We start from the raw sequence: 16,492 nt of genomic DNA, 5'->3' as shown, positions 1-16,492 counted from the left end.
TCTGCATAATGTTATTTCACAATAGTTTATATTGTCCACACAGATATTTAAAAAATGAATAAAAGGTCAACTTAAAAACAATTAATTATGGGCAACTCATATTTACCTTAAATGTTACAGTTTTTTAAAATTAAGAATTTGGAAAGAAAAGCATCATGGGTGGGATGGATACCAGGAAACCATGTAGAGCCAAGAGATAAACACGAATTAGACTAGAATTATCTGGGCTGCTTATAGGCATATGTAGAGGAGTTCAACCAGAGATGTTTGCGTGGCTTTATCTTTTCATGTAGAATATTTGTTTTCATTTAAAGTGTATTTCCCAAGACTCCAAAGACTGCTGAATCAACCCATTTGTTTGATGTGTAAATGCACACAGCATTTTGTTTTTTGATTTGGTGCCTTCGTAAACATCTTTATGAAGGCTCTCAGCTTAACATGTCCTTACTATATATATACTGCACTTCTAGGGATTCAAAACTAAAAGATAAACAAGGACACTAAACAGCCTATCTTGTATTTATGCACAGTATTTTCTTATGTGGGGATTTCCATGCTACAGGTACAGAACACAACAACTATTTTATGCAATAATTCATACATCACATCCTGAGACTCTGCTTAACTTAGGCCAACTCATTCAACATGCAAGTTGGGCTTTGACTGGCAGCAGGTACATGAGAAACAAATAAAGGTGGAGAAGAGGAAGGTGAAATAAGCTTGAGAGCATGAACAGCAACCCCTCCCTCATCCTCTCATTCTGTCAGTTGACTAAATAAACATGGAGACAAGTACCTTTTCTCTGCTGTTAGCTCGTAGGCGCACAATCCAAGGACAAATACACATTCCACAAGGTATTAGATCATATTAAGAGGCCCAAGCTAAATGTAACAGCTGTCATATTCTTGCATTTTTTCCTGCATGTTTGTCTTTGTTATTTAAATGAAAAAAAAATGTATTTAATGAAAAGGATACAAAAAGATAATGTAGTAGTGATCTAGTAATGATATTGTCGTTTATTCTTTTCTCTTACATATGTCAAGTGTGTATTAAGCATGTGTATATACAGTAGTTCAATATCAATATCAATATTTATAAAAGTTGATATAAAGTAACTTATAGCTACAAAAACATTTTAAAACACCTTTACAAATTGGCTAGATAGGTATTTCTGAAAAAAAAATCCTATCAAGTGATTAGATTTTACAAAATACTAGAATCTGGCTTTGAAAGTAATAATTTATTATGACACTATTATGTCACTATGATTTTTTGGTTAGACATAACCATTCCCTTCATTAGCTCTATGCTATGTGATGATAGTAACATTAGTCTTTCTGCTTATGATTTAATGTTTATTTATATTTGATGAAAGCATTAAATGGTTTCCATAATTACTGCCAGTGACATTAACTTAGCCATAATCAGTATATTTACCGATAATGCAACTGAACTAGGGATTTAATTATTTATAGCATTTCAAAATATTCGGTGAAATCCACTCGACTGCTGAACAGAAACACAGCTGTCATCTCCTCTCATCTCCACTACCTGGCAAACCATTGCTTTATTCCGGAAAATGAGCCATGACCATCATCACGAACAGCAGACATTCTATTCCTCAGCTTATAGTGCACTACAGTCTGTTTGTCTGAGCACTAGCTCTCCAAAGTTTTCTAGAAGAATAAAGGTGTAGGAAATAACCTTCTATATGTGAGAGGGTTACATAAGCACCAGCTGAAGCACAGGACTACTTGAACAATGAAAGCAAAGCTCCATTTTTACATGTCAATAGAAGCCATGATGTATTGAGTAAAGATGAATCCAGATTGCATCATTTTAATATACTACTGCCTGCATGTTTTTCGAGATGCTATTAAACAATCAATGAGATAAAGAGAAAAAAAAAATCACCCTGTGGCATATTAGGTACAGGCTCACTATATGAATGTTAATGAGTTGCCTAATTTAATTGTGTTGTTACCCAAGGCTCTATCCTGGGCCCCTGTTCTTTGTTTCGATATATACCTACATGTTTCTTTTTAACCACATCATTCAAAACCAGTTGTCAACAGAGTTATGAAAATGACACAATTACATGTCCCTCTTCATCTAACAACCCCAACTATCTTGATTGGCAATTTTAGCTACAACATTTCTTAACTTCAACTAAATTGTTATACTTGTAGATATGTGTACATGCCAAATCAAGAATAAATAAACATAGATGCAAAAAAGAAAGAGATGCATTGCCCCATCTCCAGAAGTACCTTTAAAACCCTTCTGTGAATGAAACCTTGGAAATACACAGCCAGCAGACAGTGCATGCCAAAGACACTGAAACACCCACATATTCACACAAACACATATACAGAATGAAAAGCTAGATGCAGTTGGCTTTGTTACCAAGCAACAAAGTAGAAGTCATGGTTCAGTGTGTGATGCACACCCTTGTGTTTTATTTGGACAGAGACCAATTGTGTCTCACAGATATGTCATTGTTGCTTCACTGGCACAGGCTCATGCAAACTTGCATTGACTCCCGTCTACTTATTTGTGTTTCAGTGAACTGCTTGATTGTCTAATGCAGAGAATGACAGACGGGTTACTGACAAAGTGAGACAAAGAAATGCAAAACTGGTGTTTGAGACAAGCAGGCTCAAAGTGTTCACCATCACCATCTAGTGATATAGAGGATTTCCAACACAGAACTTTAGGAAATACTGTTTTTTTGTCTTTAGTTTGAAAATATAAACCTCAATTAATGATCTGATAAGAATAATTAAAAAAAAAAAAAAGTTTAAACAACTGTTGTATAACAACAGAGAAAAAATATCTCCAAAGGTAAACGTGGAGATATTTATCTTCTGAAGCAGAGAAACATTTAGGGAAATTCGATTCACCAAAGCTTCACTTTACTATGAAAGAACAGCACCCTCACTGTTTTGAGATAAAGGTTTGACATTTATTTACACAAGACTCTAAGTTATAAATAATGTAAAGCTTACATTAGTAAGTTTTTTTTAAATTGTCACCTTTCCATAAGTGACAGTAACAGTGTCAACAAACAGAGAACACAAAACAGTAAATTCCAAGACATTCACGAACTAAGCAAACTACTTAAAATTGATCAACTAACTTTCACGCTCTTTTTTTTTTAATCATCTATGTATCTATGTTCTACCATCTGGAAAGCATCACATTAGACTTTTATACATACAGTATATATGGTAAAATCTACACAGTCAACTCTGCAGGACTCAACTTGTTCAAATGGTAGATATTATCCGTGGAACATAACTCAAGTGGTCGAGTCTTACTTGGCTGTGGGGCGTGTTGATGTGTCCTGCAGGTCTCCAGGGTCAAAGAGCTGGGAGCCCTTCAGTCCTAACTCCTCACAGCCACGCAAAAACACACTGAGGTTGTCCTGTGTAGAGCGCAAGCACAATTTCATTACGATAAATACTCGGAGACAGAAAGAAAAGCTACATCAGATAAACCATGCAAGATCTCAACTAATATACACTTTCTATTATAATTGCAGAATTTTATTATTCTATTACTCTATTCTAAATGCAAACTCTGCAAGAAGGAACATATCATTTAACAATGAATATACACTGAACTACTCGAAACGTGCGAGTCACATAGACGAGACGGATCAGTTATTGACTTAAACCTTTAAATCAACATGTTGCGTTGCTCATTATTTCATCAAATGAATCTGAAAATAAAGAGAATGAATATACAAACCAATGTGAACTGCTAAAAGTGATTCTGTCGACACAGTTCTAGCCCTCCTGAGTATGTCTACTTCATTTATTTTCATTGGCATAGTAATCCCCCCGCAATGTTATATTTTCTTTTCGATTAAATAGACTGAAGAAAGAGAAAATGTCAACATTCTCTTAAATTATCCCACATGAACCCTGTCCCACAAACATTTTCAAGGTCTCTGTCAGCCAAACAAACTGAAATGACCAGATATTCTCTTTCCTGCACAGAAACACACACAAACAAGCACTTGGGCCATAAAAATCAGGATACCTGCTCAACAGAAATGTGACACCATCAGGTTTTGTGCCCAGCTTTCGTACATCTCATCTCTCAGATTACTCCAGCTTTCGCTCTTGACAGGTTCCTCTGTTCAAATATTTCCTGCTTCTTGTTTATCGGCTTCTTCTCGAATCCTTCCTTCCTTCTCTCTTCAATGTTTTACTCTGCCCATCGTCTTAGTCCTTCTCCCTCGCTCTCCTTTGCTCTCTGACAAACTCTTTGTTGGACGCAACCTGAGCCAGGCTCTCCTCTCCAGTTCCCAGGTTCTCCCTCTCTCTTTGTTTCTGTGTCTCTCAGTCTTTCAGAGGGCCACAACCTAAACCCTTTTCTCCCTTTCTCTCTCAGGGTGTCACCATTTCCTCTCCACCCCAATTGTCCCAAACACACTCTCTCCCTCTCACTGCCAAACACAAACACACTGTGCTTGTATACACACGCTTGCACCAAATGCTGCTTTAAATAAACTGTTTTTGGAATATTGAGACACATAAAACTGGGAGTGTTATTTATATGTGCACACTACCAAGTGTAAAATTAAAAAAAAAACATGCATGGGTACAATGACAAACATGCACACTTGCATGCACTTGTTCTCACGATCCTTTTCCAACTCTAGCAAACTACCCCTTCCAAATCCACCCTGCAGCTTCCTGTGTTTTTGGGACAGTGCCATCTCTGCTCTCCTGGTGAGGCAACCCCACCCAAAAATATACACACTTACGCTATCTGTCTGACAAGACCAGCAAGGTCTTTTTGAGAAATTTCACTTCTTAAATGACACACCTACCGCAGGATTAAGCTGATCATGGTCATATTAAACTTCAAAAGAAAGGTTTTTCACATCAGCTGCATTCGATTAATACCAGTATTTGTTTTCCAGATACTAGAAATGAGTTAACACTTGGAACAAGGAATCATCCTTAGGTGGGCCCAGGGACTCCCTAACTTTTTGTCCAAGTATCCAAGTAAACAGATTCAAATATGGCCCAAAAACAACTCACAAAGGAGGAGGATTAGAATTTTTGTGAAACATACTCCAAGAACATGATAATCAAACAAAGAAGCCTTGGCATAATACTGATGAAACACAGGGAAGGCAACATGGTTTATTTTTCCCACGAAAAACTTGATAAAAACACTTGATCGAAAAACAGTTGGATCTTAGCCTCAAACAATATCTTTAACCAGACATAATGAGTCTACTTTTAGCTGTTGCCTAACATCTGAAATTGCAGAAAGCTGAATATGAGACCAAATACAATACAGATCTTTAAAAAAAGAACCAAGAATTATACATTAATATGATTAATAATCACCTTAACAATAATTAACAATGACAAACATTGTAATATCCTTTGCTAGATTTAGATATGATAAGCTGAGCTGAATAAACAATGATTGCATTATCCAACTCAAGTAAATCACACTCAACCTTCTTAATCATTCTTAAAGATAAACTGTTGAATAGACACAAAAAGCAATGCAAACAAGGGAAGTGTACAACTACTTGACTAGATGTTGCTGTGCTTGCAAGTTGGCAGCATAGAAAGTAAATGGCTAAAATAATTATAATTATAACTATCAACATTTTACACATGTACATTCAGGTTAACGGTTGGTTCTGCGATGTTTTTACAGAGCTGCAGCCAGAGCAGAGAGCTCTCGCGCTCTGTGACAGGAAGTCACAAACAGGATGGAAAAAAGACAGCTCAGAAAATCACAGCAGTTATGCGTTATTTTTATAGGCTGTATCACCCTAAACTGCTGAATGACACTTTGACTAGAGGAATGCATAATCACATTTTTCACAGGTGTGTGTTAACCTATAAGGAAAGATCACTGCTGCTGCAAGCACTGTTTATGGTACTCCCACTTGGCAAGTAAACTGGAGATTTGTGACTTGAATGTTGTGCATAACACAAAGTGACACACATTTCAGCTGCATGTGAAGTGTTTTGGTTACAGAAAAATGCAATTAAAAAAATTTACCTGGTTGGTAAATACAGACACATACATACACAGTATTTCTATAAACCGTATCCTACTTTGTCAATTATCTATCTATAGCCCATCCATCTATAGTCTGGGGCGGCAGGGGATATGGTAGTGTGAAAGAGGAACTTAATCTTGTTTCCAATTAAGCAGTTTCATCCCACATTTTTCTCTGTTTAGTTGCCATATCACGTAGTCTGGAACCAGACTAAATAACAATAACAAAAGGGGATTAATCCGGCTCATTTGTTAGCAACTAACATGATAGACAAAAGGGTAATTTAGTGGGTATTTAGAAAGAGTGTGTGTGTGTTTTTAAGGAAGGGAGCATAACTTTGTGCTGATTTGCAGGTCATTGCCACTGGAAACTGGGCGTCTACCGCAAAGAAATGACTGACAGTTGAATGTGTTTGAAGAAGGATTTGAAGTCTGGAGGTAGACTCAGAAATAGAGGCCCTGTCCACTCTGTCCATTCTCAAAAACTCAGCATTGTGGTGAAATTAGCATGAATTAGAATGGAAGGTAAATTAATTTTACAAACATCAGAACGTATGTTCTTTAGCTAACACATTGGTCACATATTCCGAGACGTAAAGGTCAAATTACTTTCATATGTTTGGATTTCTTTGGACTTAACCTTCACTGGAATTTGATTAATATCTTAATTAGAACAACAACTTTCTCAGGGAAACGGATCAGAGTTTAAGGCCTGATTTTGGACAGGGTGAACAGAAAACTGGTAACAAGACTTGCTCTCAATTGTTTTTGTCCCTTCCAAGAAAAACACTGCAAAAGACTTGGTAAGCCACCCATACTCAAGATCGCCTCAAATATCCTAATATAAAATACATTTTTCAGAGCTATCAGTCATATAAATTATTCTAACGCTGCAAAGTTTAATATGTCTCAATATTTACTGCAGTGGTGAATCAGGTTGACAACAGGATAATTAATTTTGCTTCAAACTGAAAAAAGAAAGTCTTCAGCTTGATCAAGACGACATTTTGAGTTGACAGCATACACGTTTATATTTTTTTCAAAAATGAGTCAAAGAATTGTTAAAATTAGTATGCAAAATATGTAAAGTTCAAATTGGAAGGCATTTATATAAAATACCAGTGTTGTTGGGTTTTTTTCCCACTTGCATTATTAAAAATAATATAAAAAACTTGATCGAATAAATGTCATGTCTAATGAAACACCTGTTCAAGCAGATTCATTACTACTATTCATGTTAATTAATTACCACTACTCATCTTGCCAGGAGATCACCGTTGCATGTTTATTAACACACTATAAGACATGAGCATGCCAGTCAACCCAGAGATGCCTGGGATAAGAATCTGCCACAGCCAGCGAACACGGACCTATACAGCTCGACCTGCCAAAACACTGAGGTAGCTGCTGTGATTATAAAACAGCCTAAACTCCACAGAGACTCGTTTTCGCATTAGCCCCCAAACAGGAAGAGGAAGGGGGAGTAGGCTGTGTTTTATTACGATGGTCCAGATAACAGCAGACCCCTTGTTTATGTATTTCTCACCTCACTAATCAAAGCCAAGAGGAAGAAAAATCACTGCAAGGCCACAGGAACTTAAAAGCTATGAAACTTTGTAAGTATAACGGGTCCCTTTATTCAGAACATATACATCCAGCCGCGTTTTTTGTTTTCTTGTTTCAACTTTTATTATATATTATCCTCTAGCTACTAGTATAAACAGGTAGTCAATGGATTACTCATTGTCCCTTTGAGCTAATTAGTAATGTTTGTGCGGTGTTTTTTGACCTTTAAGTGTCTACACCTGAGGCTAATTAGATTTCTTTTTATTTATAACTTTCGGACATGGAGCAGCCAATAGTGGACACTAGTAGCCAACAGTACTGTGGGAAGAAGCCAGAGGAAGCCCATGTAAGCAAAGGAAAAAAATGCTAACTCTTCACAGAGACAGGCCTCAGCCAATTGCTACAAGCAATGGGACTACAAACAGTGTCAATTAGAGCCTGCTATCAAAACTCCTTCTTCTAAGTATTCCACAATAAACTATGAGTTATGTTATTGCAAAGTGGAAGTGTTTAGGAGCCACAGAAACTCAGCCATGAAGTGGAGTCCATGAAATGAGCATTTATAATATCCCTTGTGTTACAGTTTTTTTCCCCTGTTCAGGAAATGAGGAAATGAAAAGTAAAAACTCCATCATCAGATACTGTTGGTTTAATGCTCAGCAGAAAAGCATCTTTGGACCCTGAAAAAAAAATGAGTGGATAAAATATATCCACTCAGCTGAAATAATGCAACAATGATCCAAGTACAGAGGTTTGAAGAGTCCATCACCTATTACTTTATGGTAGAAAACATATAGTGAAGGCAGTGTAATTATCCGACGCTCTTTAAAAGTCAGAGCACTCAATGGCAGCTATTAGTGACACAGTGAGACAAGAACAGCCATTCCGCCCCAACCACAGCCTCCATGCCTCATCTGTGATGTAAATAACTACATATTCTTTGTTGCTGAAGTACCAGAACTTCTGTTCTGAACTGCTATCATAGACAATCATCACATTTAATTAAGAAAATCCATGTTATTAAGGAAACATTCTGCCAGAGTAGTTTTCTTTGCTAAAGCACACCAGTGTAAAGTATCGCGAAATAACTGATGATGCACAGCATTCACAATGACACAAAAAAAGGGCAAAGGATGAGTTGTTTTCTTATCAATACAAGAATAGACTGGCTATTTCTTAAATACAGTGACATTTGCCAAAGGATCAAAATAAGTCATATGCGTTTTCAGAATGACTGTAATAAAATATGGTTTTAATCATCACTTTTTTTTTCACCTCTTGGTGTTCTATGTTTACAAAAAAAACTGTTAAATTAAATGTGAATATGGACAAAAAATACAAAGACAGCTTGAAGTTATACACTGACAAGCAATTCATGTAGGGAAGAGAGATGGAAGTACATGCTATCAACTTTCACTGTGACTATGTTTACATGCGAGTGCTGGTCCTGAAAGGCCACTTCATCCAGATTAAGGTCTAAGGTCGTTATGAAAGAACTCTACTGTATTGCACTGTACTCAGCTGGAAAGTATCAGTGTCCGGATCAACTTCAATTCACAGACTCTCATTCAAAGCAAGACCCAAACTGGGATTCTTCAGTAAAACCACAGACAACAATGAACAACTTCCAGTTTTTTGAGAGCAGGAATAGGTTTCTATCATCTACATCTTTGAAAAATCCTTTTGGTTTTGATGAACCTAACTAAGACTAATGTTGAGGCTGTAAATGACTTTGGGACATATAAAATCCTCAAGTAGATTTTTTTCGTGTTCCTGCAGTGATCTAGTATATTTCATAGCCAAGGGCTGTCAAGATTATCTGGTTCACTGCAGAACTGTACAATAAGTAAGCTGTTAAGTGCTAAGTGTCACACGCGACTGCTAATGCACACTTTGGCTGTTGTGCACCACATGAACAAACATAATCACCATCTTAATACAAACCAAAGAGACAACTTAATGTAACATACACTTCATCTAACATCTTCACTTAAGTTTGGTTTATTTTTACAATTCACATCCATAACTTTAGGATACTGAATTCTACTACTACTGCTACTCAGCAACTTTTGAAAGGCACAGTTAACAACACATTTTTTCCTGGGAGATTGTATCAGCTCACCCAAATTCCACAATGACACAACAGTCACTGGTGAGAGGGAGAGGGGGTGGGAGATGAATAGAAGAAAAGCCATTTTCTTACAAGCTGTTATTTTACGGAAAATTTAGTTTCATATCTTTACTTTAATCAGCAAAGTGGGTGGCAGAGTGTTTAGTGGTAACTGTGGCCTACCCCAGCTTCCTCCTACAATTCAAAGAAATGTATATTAAGCTGACTGGTGATTCTAACGATGCCTGAGGATGAGGGGAAGATAAAGATCTTGAAACATATGGAAAAGAAAAGTGATGTATGAATGTATAATTATATGTGGCCTGTAGTCTAAAGACTTTGAATATGACAGCAAGTTTTGATATCAGACAGCTTTGAATCACAGTTTGACAGTGTAACAATGAAAGAAAAAAGGAGCAAGCAATAAAATGGTTAAAATACTGAAGAAAAGCATTTTCTTGTCTTCAGTTTTGGTTAAAATGCTGTAAATCAGTCTAAAGAATGATTGCAAAACACTTACTAGGCCAGCAATTGGTGTTGGAAGTCTGTTGATTTTCTTCACCAGTCCAGGTCTAATTGAGCTCAGCAACCTGACAAAAGACGCATAAAAAACAGAAGAGTTGTGGCTTTAAAACTTCTTTTAATGACAAGCTGACTTCAATACTTCAAAGCATGCATTTCAAAGTTGAAACCTCGCTAGAGCAGAATGAAATAACTGCAGGCAAAATACATGAATAGGTTTGAACTGTGGGTGTCTCTACAGAGAAAAGAAAGGGGAATCTAAAGGGATAAAGAAACATTTCTGAAACTCCCCTGTGGCGTCTGGGACGTCTATAACGACGCATCCTAAATCACAGTGGAGAATCGTTTCTGCTCCTTTCACCACTGGGATCTGTTAACTAGTTCCAGTAAATGTTATATCACAGGGAAGCACACATGAGTAGGTTTGTCTTGGTGCTGTCATCTCTCATCAGACCCACGCAGATGCAAAGACTTTTTGGCGGGAAGTGTACAGTACATTGCATTCCTCAAACTCTGCCCGCTTATCAGCCATGAACAAGCAGTTTCAGCATTCCCGCCTCTCTCTCCCTTCCTCTCTGTCTCCAGTTTCATCTTTTGTGCGTGTTTTCATCAGAGGAAGCGCTGTAATGATTCTCCTCTATAAAGGAAAAATCCGCCCTTGGATACGAGGTATTAGATATCAACAGTCTTATGGTGTTCATAGTATTTCAGCAGGTATTTTGAGATGAAGTGCTGTAATTTACCTTTTTGGTGAACTCTCTTTCCCTCAGCATGCCTCATGTACTCCTACTTAAGTTGGAGATTTCCTGCTACACTGTACATTTCCAAGAATAATTCTGAACGACCCCAGGAGAAGGCAGTTCTCAGTCCTACATGCCAGTATATTAAGATGTGTAGGTGGGGAGAATGAGTAATGGCATCAGAGAAGACAATATTTTTTTTATTTACTCTGAAAATTGCCTGGAATGTTAATGTTTGTCTGCTTTTTAAAATTGTATGACTTTGTTTACAAACATTTTTTGGGGGAAATGGTTTTCAAATCCCACCCTGGCTTTAATGGAATTATTCAAACTTATATGCTGGGAAAGGAGGCCCACTTTCACTTTCAGCCATTAATGTGGTTGAACTGTGAGAGACGTGTCCTCTATTATCAAAACAAAAGCACAGTCAAAAGAAATCTAGACGCATAAACACATAATCTTATGAGTGTGTACAGGGACATTTCCTAATTCTTTGAATATCACGAAAATGAGGAAGAGGTTGGAAAGCATTTAAACTGTGTGATTCAATCAGTTCTCTTCTCTACCTGAATTATATGTAAATGAATTACTTGACTGGTTGTGCAGTTTTGGGGCCAAGAGGATGTCATATGCTCCAGTAACCAAGGACTCACAATTTTGATCGCAGCTCTTGCCAATGACCTCTATAAATGCACTGTTTAAATGATCCCCAGCCTGTAATCAATCTGCCACAGTGGCTACAGTCAATCTGTAGCCATTTACTCACAAGATTATCTGAGACATTGCATGACTTTCCATTTCTCCGACAGCATCTGTCACTTTATCTCAGGACTTAATACGGTAATCTTATGGTGCCATAGTAATACTTGCATTGCCACTTTTAATCCAGCACAGATGGCTAAATTAGTCTTTATTTACTTGGTTTTAATTCCCCCCCCCTTTTGTCAGTCACTTAGAAAGCAATGTTAGGCTTTTATTTTTGAGCCTTACAGTACTACTGCACTAAATAGTCCATGATTTCCCAGGAATCCCCAAACCAGTGGGCACACTGGTAAATTGGCTCTGATATCTGTATTCACAATAAAGACAGCACAAACGCTGGGTTTGTGCAACACTGGCAGCAACAGGAACATGAAAGAGGAAAGTGCAAGTGCATGTGAGTGTTTTCAGTCTCGTTTCAGCACCTCGACTCAATATGAGTGGGTATACGAGTTCAAGAGTCAAACTAGAGGACAATTGAACCGGACGTCAGTCTTTCTGACCACTGGACCACACTTCAAAGTACTTGAAACAAAAACCTGCTTGACTGCTAATGTTCTTTCTATTCACTTTAAATAGTGTGTCGTTATTTTAGGTTTACACTGTATTCCTCTTTGAAGTTCATATAACCAACCAGAGCATTATGATACTGAAACAAATATAGTACCACTCTAAGGATAAGACCAAATAGCATATGTATAAATTACAAAAACATTACAATGAATTGGTAAGATGACTAATCATTGAAAACTATTCAAGATTAATAAACGCACATGCAAGAGATGTGTTACATTCTGCTACTAGATACTAGATGATGAGAAAAAAACAAAACAACAACAAAAACAAACATAGTCACAACTTACTCGCACAGTAGTATTCCATTCTCCAAACCTCCTCTGAAATCCTTGTCACCAAAACATCTTCCTGTCACAGCCTGCAGATGGGAGTAAAAGAACTGAGTTAGCAACATATAACATGTAAAGAGGGCTTCAGGTTAAAAAAAAACAAAAAAACATTAAGAATGAAAAAAATTGTACCAAAGATTCTGTTTTGTTTAGTGGCATTCACTGCTGAAAACCAAGAAACAACACTTATCAGCACACCTTTTAAATCGGTCTTTGAACTGTATAGATTGTGTGGAGAGGTGCACAAAGACTTCTCGGACATATATCAAGTCCCTCTCAAGTCAACAACGCTAAACGCTAACAAGCTTGACATAAGCTGCAGTCATCCCAGCCAAGTGGCTCTGGCAGGCTAATGTGGTGGGACAGGGGACTTATCGGGTAATCGTTGGTCAGACCCTCTGAGGAAGAAAAGCTGCCAGCTTGCATGTGCACAACTACTGTACAGCATAAAACATGCATTTACTTGGACAAATATTGCATCACATATGTATGAATCTCAGATGTTGTGACATTTTATTTCAATTACTGTGAGAAGTGATGGTTGTTCCTTACTGCAAGAAATTCTGGTGTCAACAAGGCTTCCTGAATTACTTTATTATTTTAAAGTGCTTAAGCTTTTTGAGCTACTTTTATGTGTAAAACTGGTCAATGACAAACACATACATGCATTTTGAACAGACAGACAAATAGATAAAATACAAGCAATCTTTAGTTCAACTGCAGTGTTGAAATAATTACCTCCTACTCCAAAAATCTGCTGTTGCGAGACTTTTAGGACCAAGCCTACTTAAAATCTATTTATTCCCACAAACGCTGGCAGACATTTGGCGTAAAATGAGGAGACCTCTTTGGACTGCTCTTTTAAAAGCCAAAACAATTACAAGATTAAATTTCCTGACAATTCCTTTCACATTTATTTGCACAGCTGTGGGAAAAAGAAAAAGCGTGGAGATGTAGAGTATCTGGCCTGGCTGGATCTTTCCGTCAGCTTCTTGGCTAGTTTGGGAACCTGGACCTCTTACAAAAGAAATGGACTGCTGTGTGTCAATGAGCGGGCCGACAGTAGGCCTCATTTCTACGAGAGGTGTGATGTTTGGTGTTCAGGAGAGGCAGATAAAGAGATAAGCAGTGAAAGGAAAGTGGCAGAGAATTTTTCACTTTGCTGACATTTAGCTATTCACTGCCACTATTCCATACTGCAGCAGCACTTATGAACAGGCCATTGTGTGTCTGGTGTTGACAGCACAAAAGCAATGAGTGAAGCCTGAGTGTGAGGCCTAAAAGTCTGCCTTACAGTGCAAACAGATGGTTCACAAACCCACACTGTAACGGACCTGCTCTGCACAAAGAACTAATATTTCTTGAATTAAACATGAATCGGACAAAGGTCTATTCTAAGAGTTAAACGTTTTTTTCTAAAACATGTGTTGTGTTGAGACACTCTTTACGGACATACAATGCAGGGTAGGGGTGTGTAAGCTGCAGGATTATGTGCCAGGAGACCAAAATTTGGACCTTGATTTTACTTTTTCTCCCCCACTCACTGTTTGATGTCGTTTTTACTCGCTTTTTAGGATTAGTCACTAACATCTACTTGCTTAGGTTTATAAAACAATTCTAACAATTACACAACTTACACAAGAGCAATTTTAAAGTGTAAGTGAGACACAGGGAAAACTTTACTTAAATTTATCTTAAACTTAATCTGCAAGCAGCCAATAAAGAGTTAATTAGATTTTATATGATTAACCTGTGCAATAGCTGATGTGCAATATGCAGACTTGTATTTGCATTTTTTTCTTACAAATAACAAACAAATAAAAAGAAAATGTGGGAAAATGGCACCCCACAATAGTGTTAATGGGTTGGATCTCATTATCTTTAAACTTAATTTGCACAGATGTACAGTTTTACCAATCCATCTTACACAGTGTTGATGTCAATGCATTGACAAAAACTGCCAACAAATGCACAGACAGACATAAAGAGCAACCAGTGTGCACCTGTGTGTTTATGCACCGGTGTGCATAGATGTGTCTAGGACCACACTGTGTCATAATGACACGCCCGCACACACGCACACTGCGATAACAATCCCATAAATGGTCTTGCAGTTGGAAACAAGATACAACATGTTATAGAATGAGGTTCTGTGATCCTCCTACATGCATTTTGTTACCTCTATAGAGAGCCAGGCTAGCCATTTCTCCCCGTTTCCAATATTTATTATTATATGTTATAAAATTTACAGAAATTAGAGTGTTTAGAATGGTCACATCTAACTCAGGATTAAATCAAATAAGTCCCCAAGTGTTAATTGGTTTAGTCAAGCAGACGACTATCGATGTACAACATTTTCTTCATTGACTGCCAGTAGTAGTTGGATTCACTTTGATTCAGGGTACCTTGTCAGAAAATTGTCTTGGCTCTTCGTGTTCACGCTTAACTTAAACAGTAAGATTAAATCTATTCCAAAAACACACCAAATAAATATTTTATAACACAAAAGATTCTTTTGTGAGAGATTTTACAACTAGAGGACAGCTAAACGATCCCACTATTAGCTAATGGCATTTTCATCCTTTTATACAGTTGAGAATGACATTTCCAGCTCTTACAATACTTCGTAACATACTGTAGTGTTGTGCATGAGAGATTATCCTTCCCAGGGGATTAGTGTTACTGAATAGCAATCCCAGGTTTCAGCACATTAAAAATAGCATTCCCTGGTTTGGTTCAAGACCGCAACATTTCATGGTCAGTGGACTAGACAGACAAAAACAATGCAGGCCATTATTCTTTAAAATAAAATAAAGAACTTTCTATTCTGACTTATATTGTCCTTACAGGTGGTATTTTATGGTTTCAGTGGAATACACAGCGACTATCATAATTTCATGAAAAAAAGAAACAATGAAAAAATGGTTAGAACTGTACACAAAATCCAATAAATCCCACATTTCATTTTATTGGCCTTCAGTAGGTCAAAACTCCTTGGTGGAAGCCAGTGTCTCCAAGGGTAAATCAATTAATATATTGCCTTTTGGGGTTCATGCACATCAATATCAATTACATGTTTGACTTCTGGCTACAGAACTTTCTGACCTGTAGAATATGTAAAGGATTTGGTATCCTCATTATCCTGCTTTTCAGTTTGGCAGTGTCTGCACAAAGCCAAGGACTTTGATTCATGCACATCTGTGGCTCTAATAAGTGTCATTGTTAGAAGACACTCCTAACTCCTCTGTGACCCAAAGGAATTCTTAGTTTGACTATACCATTTGAGCAAAATACAAAATCAAATGGACATATTTCATTTTTGTGAGGAAAGGTAAAATACTAGTTGATAATGGGCATACCAGTTGTGATATTAAAAGTAAAAATCAGTATTTATAATAAGGGGCTAGCTACCTGTGTGTTTTTGCATCTCTGTTGCCTCAGCTATTAAAATATTATTACCTGCAGGTTAATTATTAAGAACACAGAAATCTACAAAAGATAATTTAAAGTGGGCAATAAAGATTTCAACAAAAACACTACTCACAGCAGCTATAATAGAAAGAGTAATACCACAAAAACTATTTCCTGATCACAAAAACAAATATTCCGATGAGAACATTTAGAATTTAAAAGCTGTCAACGCAAAGACAAAGCTGTAAAGACCTGGAAGCTTCTGGATATGAATGTGTTTTCTAACCCCTTCAGGGTCATACGAGGGTATTCAATTAAAAAGAGGAATGTGTTGCCTTTGTTGTTTTCAGTGGAATGTCGCCCACATTGTTTCACACACAATCGAACGTTGTTGATTGGCTTTACTTTCCTTCTTTTCGCTTCCTTTTCCTTCA

General features: G+C 37.2%; 1 protein-coding gene across 10 annotated transcripts in view; it reads right to left on the bottom strand.

Annotated features, from left to right (window-relative positions):
* The window catches only part of LOC100711287 (LIM and calponin homology domains-containing protein 1), an 86,570-nt gene that overhangs the window by 36,797 nt on the left and 33,281 nt on the right, over window positions 1-16,492 (bottom strand). For 9 of the 10 annotated variants that reach the window (XM_019363877.2, XM_013270285.3, XM_019363880.2 and 6 more), the window contains exons 2-4: window positions 12,606-12,676; window positions 10,242-10,311; window positions 3,321-3,427 (exon numbers count right to left, since the gene is read on the bottom strand). In XM_019363877.2, the coding sequence (XP_019219422.1) occupies window positions 3,321-3,427; window positions 10,242-10,311; window positions 12,606-12,676 (248 nt within the window). Of the gene's footprint in view, window positions 1-3,320; window positions 3,428-4,047; window positions 4,363-10,241; window positions 10,312-12,605; window positions 12,677-16,492 lie in introns of those variants that run through there. The other variant, XM_025910043.1, reaches the window with a different exon arrangement.

The sequence above is a fragment of the Oreochromis niloticus genome, linkage group LG2, assembly GCF_001858045.2.
Source record: "Oreochromis niloticus isolate F11D_XX linkage group LG2, O_niloticus_UMD_NMBU, whole genome shotgun sequence".
NCBI classification, from domain to species: Eukaryota; Metazoa; Chordata; class Actinopteri; order Cichliformes; family Cichlidae; genus Oreochromis; species Oreochromis niloticus.
This window is presented reverse-complemented; position numbering and strand designations above follow the sequence as displayed.